A 6,459-nucleotide genomic window follows, 5' to 3' on the forward strand; every position below is an offset into this window, starting at 1 on the left:
GGGTCACAGTGGTTTTGTTCACTCTGTCAGCTTTCTGGACACAAAAAGCTTATGTGCTTCCCATGTAACTTTTTGTTTTGTTTCTTAACAAATTGGCTAAACATGTAGGAATCAGACTTGCCAGACATTGAGATCCATTTTATACTGAAATTAAGTTTATACACTGGTATAAGGTGTTGTAGTGACCGCATTTTTTAATCCTTTTCCTAGGCTAAAAGTTGTGGGTAGAACTGTCTTGGAGAAAACTCAGAGTATACAGTGCCAACAACATTCACGTGGTCTCTCCATGTTTCAGAAACTGCAGCCTGTTCATGGTGCTGCTTTTAGTGAAGCAGAATCACAACCCTAATGTAAAAAAATGTGGATGGTAGAAACTGTGTGAGCTTAACTGCCCCACAAATATACATGGATGTATTCATAAAGGAGCGAGAAAGAGAGACTTCAGTATTATGATCTGCAAAGTTGGTTTCATCTGTGTTCAGTTTCCTTATTACTTCTGCTGGCTGGCAAGGGACTTTCTAAAATACCTTTATTTATGGTAGTAGTACTTTTCATAATATCCTTCATTTAATGATTTCAGAGGACTTTCCAAAATTCACATAAGTGTTCAGACTGTGGGAGGACTGATGTTATTATTTGCTATTTTAAAAAATCCACACTTAGAAAAAGCATAGATTCAGAGACTATCCCACATTTATAGAAAAATATATTGGCAAGATTTACCCAGGGCCCCTGTACACACCCTCTGCTTTGAGCATTAGATGAATTTCCTTGACTCAACCTCTCTCCACTGAATTTTATATACTTTCCAAGAGAATGCCCTTCAAGATACCCTTCCTTTTGTCACATGGTAAGTATCTTAACCGACTGTCTGAAAGAGCACTTTTAACAGAACTTGGAAGGTCTCTTCTAAAACAGGAGGTACTTTCCTCATGTCTCTAATTTGTCTTACTTTCAGAAGGCAAAGAAATACTTCTGTTTTATTATTTTAAGGTATTCTGTGAAACTTCTGAATAGCTAAATCCTCTTAAAAAAAAAAAAAGAAAAAGCCTAAAATCTAATCTTAAAGTTGACTGATCCTAAATGGAAAGAACCCGCTGGCTCTCAGGCTTTCATTGGGAACAAGCATCTTTTTTAAGATAAAATTTCAGGTGTCTTTGCAGGATCTTATTTGGCTCTAAAAATTGCATCCTATACCGGATTTCTGCAGTATGTTATTTTCCTGGCAAGGAATTGGAAGAGGAAGTATAATGCTCATGAGAACTTGCCTCTAAAAGGAAGACTTCTCTTTTGTCCAGTAACAGCTTGTGCTCTCAGTGGAGACTTCTGCTGTAAACCATTATCAGGAAAGCTGTCAAACATGTACTGTTCAACCTGGTCTTTGAAATGTCTGGTCCCACCCATGTAGTTGAATTAAGCCAGTGCTTGGATACTTCTTAGGACCAGAGCTTGAACCTTAGTTGTAGGTAGCAACTTTACATTGTTGCGAGGTGAACAAAAAAAGTTAAACAGAAAATAATATTTTCTGGAATATAGAACTGATCACCCTGCAATGTGCTATTCCATAATTTATACATTGCATTTTATTTTGCAGATTCTGTGGAAAACAGGCATTCTGTAAGTATACATTTTGTGTATGCAGTGAAATAGGATTGAGATTAATGTGTATCTAGCGAGATAGATGTGTTGCTACGTTATAATTGTATATTTGTTGTTCAGGACGTTTATGGGACAGCTACTGGGCAATCCTTTCATATATATTCTTACTAGTCAGGCTTTGTACTGTCTATATAGAGCAGTCAGCTTTAAAAGTCCATGGAACTGACTGGTATGTGGTGGTGCTGGTACCAGAAGTAACGATCTTCCAAGACTTTGTGTTGAACACCTGCACAGCTTTGAATGTGTGCTATGAATGTTCGTGCTGATAGAATGGCATAGGGTTGGAGATGGTTACTGCTTGCTTCAGGTTCCTGATGGGCCTGAGGCACTCAAGATCTGCATGTGGAAACCTTTTTTTAAGAATAAATTACTTCAATGAGCTGCTACATTGCTTTCAAGAGATCTAAGAGACAGGGAACATACCTTTCAGGAGTGCTTTTATGAATGTTAGATAAATTATCTAATCCCGCCTCAAACCAGGGTGTTTTTTCTGCCATCCACTTTGTGAGCTTGGAACTTTTACTTAAAAAGAGAAAGACTCATAAATAAGAATCACAATAGCACAGTCTGCATCATCTTATGGCATCCATTTGAGTTTTGAAAGGCTCCATCAGCGCTCCTATCCCCATGGGATAAAAAAGCAGCCCATTGTATTATTTACAGGCACTGACAGTGCACTGAAGGTCACAGATTGTGTTACAATAAACAGACATATATTAACAGGCCAGCAGGGTTTATAGTATCATTGTCTCTCTTAGTTTAAAGGTTTGTTTTTATTCTTTGCTCTCAATTTTCTAAAAATAAATGGAGCTGAACCCCCCTCTGGGTTATACCAGGCATTCCTTGGAGAGTCACACAGAAGAAAGTTTATCCCTGTCCGACTCAAAAGGAAAAATGGTCAAGAGTGACTGTGATGGACAGCTTTTATAAACTCAGGGAGGAGTTTTGGTCTTCTTTTTCCCCACATCCTACATTATTCATAATGGCCAAAATTGAGGCTGCTTCTGTGAAAATACACTGACCACCCCATGCAAATCACTCTCATCATAATTAATTGGGCTATCAAAGCTTGCTAAACCAGACAATCTATGAAGTAATGTTAGATTCAAGGGAGAAAAATGTCAGCTGAGGGCAGTGCTTTCTTGGTGTTGTGTGTACAAACTCCTGTGAACAGCAGGAGAGTAATAAAAAGGGTTACTCTGTAAAACTAATCCCATTTTCAGAAACATCACAAAGAAAAGTCAGCTTTATAACACTTGCACATCTTACTTGAGTTTTGCTGGACGTAGCCTTACTCTGTTCATGTCTGTGACATTGTCCTCTCCTTAGATACTGCTCATAGACTTAACATAATAATTATGCCCTTTTTTCAATTATTAACACGTTAAGGGACATTGCAAAAAAACAGATTCCCATCTTCTGCTTCTTAAATTTTCACTTCTATTCCCAGTAAAGCCTGTGACAAAAAGCAGCACCATCCCTCTTTTGAGCTCTTCAACTAAGTGACCTAAAGTTGGACTGGACAGATAAATTTGGTTATAGATTTTCTATCCCCCTATTTGCCTCTCAGTACTTTTCAGGCAACACAGATAAGTACAGAAGAGACAGGGAATTACTAAGGTGTTTTCTATCATTATTTTCTTACAACTGGTTTTTTTTTCCGTAGCTCATTTTCACACAATGCTTAAGAGTGATGTATCTCAGAAGTTTGGTCCAAATGAGGAGTTTGTTGATCCTACTCATGAAAAGGAAAATGCTCCTTATAAAGTGACCAAGTGGCTTAAACTTCCTCCCCAGCTGTTCTGCTTCTTTATAGCCTCATTAAGTATTTGGCTCAGAGGTGAAGTTGCTTTCGATCTGCTATTCCCTTAATCTGTGAGTGAGAAGAGGCCTTTAGCTGGCTGCTTAATCGCATGAAATGCCAGATGGATTACTTAGCTACAGTGACCTGTCAAAAGAGTTGTAGTATTTGAATAGTTTAGGAAGTAATAGGTATTCCAGAAGTGTGGGACAAAGGGGATCACAGCACAGAGAGCAGTGTTTTGCTGAGAACAAGAGGACATGCTGCCTTTTTGTTTCAGTAAAGATGGTGGAGACTCAGCATCAGATCCTGCTGCCCTTTTCGCTCTCTAAATTCAAATAACAACGTGGGTTCCACTCCTCAGAGACACTCTGTGAACTTCCTCAGTTCTGCAGTGATCTTCCACAAGTCACAGGCAAAACAGAGTGCTGCGCTGTGGAAAAGAAAGATGAAGCAAATCATTTTAATGAGCGCTAGCCCTGCTCTTGTGCGTTTGCCCCTATATAGTTTCTGTCAGAATAAATATAATCCAGTATGGAAATTTGGGAACCTAGCTTCATCTTCACTGAGACACCATTACAAAATTGAGCTCAGGGCTTTAGTACACACTGTGTACTGACAAAAAGTGTTGTGTTACACAGAGGCACTGGAAGTGTTTGTATTATGTCAAAAAAGGTGGTGCATTAGAAGAACAGCCAGTTAAAGTTTGAATTATTTGAATTGTAGAAAGGCCCAATTGCAGTAGGTTCTGACTGATTTGCAGTCCAGAGTACCTTGAATCTCAATGTCATGGACTCTTAGGTCATTTAGAAATTAACCCAAAGTTTGGGGCTGGGGGTTGCTTCCTTCTTTCTCATCTGCTGCAGAAATTTGTATCTTAAATGCCGTCCATAGGAAGTATTTGCAAAAGAAATGAATTACTTAGAGAGGAACTGGGAGGAGGTTTCCTTCCTGAAATCAGAGCTGGCAATCTTTCCAAGTTATTTAATGGTCCCAGTTTCTGAAAACATATTGAAGGAAATATCTTAACAATGAGATAGCCACTTCGCCAAATACTAATTGGTATTGTGTCAAATTTACCTCAGCGGTACATTCTGACTTCATATCTCCTCCTCCCCTATTACCTCTTAGATGTGTGTGTTTGTTTGTTTGTTTGATTCTGTCCTAGGGGTGCAGGAGGACTGGCAGCCTCAGGCAGGACACAGTGTACTTTTAGCTGCCTATTTGTTCAGCCTCAGAATGTACCCTCTGAGACAGAAACCTGTACATTTTAGATCTATTCGGATAAATTTCTGGGGTTTTTGTCAGCTACTTTCTCATCTTACTCAACCGATTTGCAGTGGTAAAGGAATTGCTTCTCGTTGCCAGCACAACACAGCCAGCTCCGAAGGGGTACCTGGCATGTGTTTAACTGTGCACAGTAACATGGCACAGTAGTTGCAGACAGGAAATGAAGATGAAGGATGTGTCCATTTAGAGTCGTGGGGGGGGAATTCAGGCAGTCAGGATATGAAAAACAAGGTGATACTCTGAAATAAACATTGAATTATAAACCAGGAATTCCTGCCTCTGACTCATGGGGCAAATCCTTTGGGGGTAAGGCCACAAAAGGAATTAGGCGCCTCAGTGCTGACAGACTAAGCTATTAGGTTAGAGGCCACCATGTACTTTCGCAGATATTTGTTGGAGGAGGACTGGCTTTGGCACCGAACGCCAGGAAAGATTTGACAGTTGTGAATCCTCAGTGGACAAAATTATTTCTGTCGTATAATGTAAAGACAATGAAGTTTGGGATCTCTTTGCCCTTTTCCACTGTTTAGTGTAGAGGACTCCTCTGTCTGCCTCCTGCCTTTTGTGGTTCTCGGTGCCAGGTTTCTACGTCCCTGCTGTGTACTGAAGATAACGTCTTCAAAGGAGCAGACTTGTAGAAACTTGGTGTCTAAAAGTTGAACGCTCACAGCTGAGATACCCAAGTGGTTCTTTAAAAAAGATTTTAGTTCTTGTGGGACTGAAGATGGGTCCTAATTGTAGCAGCTGAGCATCTACTAGTAAATAAGGGATCTGACTTTGAATGCCAGCAATTCCCTTAAGAATCCAACTTTTATCGGTCAGCGCCCAGTTGCAGATGTTGGTGATGAACAGTATTGCAGTCTAGCCTGGAATTGTTAACCTAAATCTCTCACTGTCATATTTCCTTTTTTATCTGATGAAGATAATGCTAATAACTCCCCAGGGAACTGTGAGTATTTATTAGATCATTATACAGTGGATAATACTCTGAGGAGTGTGTTACTATATTTAAAGTTTTTTGTATTGATCAAAAAGGACAGAAGAGGGCAAGGGGACATTTATACTCATACCTCTTTTTTTTCTTTTTTGGTCTTGTTGCCAACAGAGAATACAAGGGCATCCTGATGCTACTTAGAACAGTCACTCAAAGATCAGCTGGAGAAGAAAACAAGCCAAGATGGAAGATGTTTGAAAACTCCGCAGCACTTATTTATGAGTTTGCCAGGCTCTTCACTACAAATTTTGTTTCCTCAGGGGGAACAACAGAGATGTTCCTAAAGCATTTAATGGAAAGAATTACAAGTAAAAATTCTCATTGGAAAGTGGCTCTAGAAACCACTGACCTAGGTTCCCATCTTTAAGTCCTCCTGCTAATGCAATTTTGCCTTTCTAGCTTCTGATTCATCATGCTCTGAGGAAATAAAAGGGAAAGCTACAGCTGAGGAAGTACATTTCTACAGTGCAGTAACTACTGTGATGCTAGTAGAAATATCTAAGCTTGCTTTAAACAAGCTAACTTGGTTATCAGTAACACTCCACTGTGGCAGAACAGAGCTCAGCACAGCTTGGCCAGTCATGTACATACTTTGACGTGGTCTTGCAGCTTGTGCTGACCTTCCTGTGCTGCAGCAGCTGGACTGCTACCAGTCTTGGTGCCAGCTCATTTATAGCTCACTTGGATGCGACACTGCAACGAGGGCCTAACGGAA

At 39.9% G+C, this 6,459-nt stretch overlaps 1 protein-coding gene across 1 annotated transcript in view; it reads left to right on the plus strand.

The window, feature by feature from the left end:
• Positions 1-6,394, plus strand: part of PECAM1 (platelet/endothelial cell adhesion molecule 1) — a 30,461-nt gene extending 24,067 nt beyond the window's left edge. Inside the window, exons 15-16 of the mRNA XM_010179374.1 lie at positions 1,595-1,617; positions 5,856-6,394. Of these exons, the coding sequence (XP_010177676.1) occupies positions 1,595-1,617; positions 5,856-5,885 (53 nt within the window). The 3' untranslated portion in view covers positions 5,886-6,394. The remainder of the gene's footprint in view (positions 1-1,594; positions 1,618-5,855) is intronic.
• Positions 6,395-6,459: the final 65 nt, after the last annotated feature.

This window comes from Mesitornis unicolor, unplaced genomic scaffold, assembly GCF_000695765.1.
Source record: "Mesitornis unicolor isolate BGI_N332 unplaced genomic scaffold, ASM69576v1 scaffold1032, whole genome shotgun sequence".
Taxonomy (NCBI): Eukaryota; Metazoa; Chordata; class Aves; order Mesitornithiformes; family Mesitornithidae; genus Mesitornis; species Mesitornis unicolor.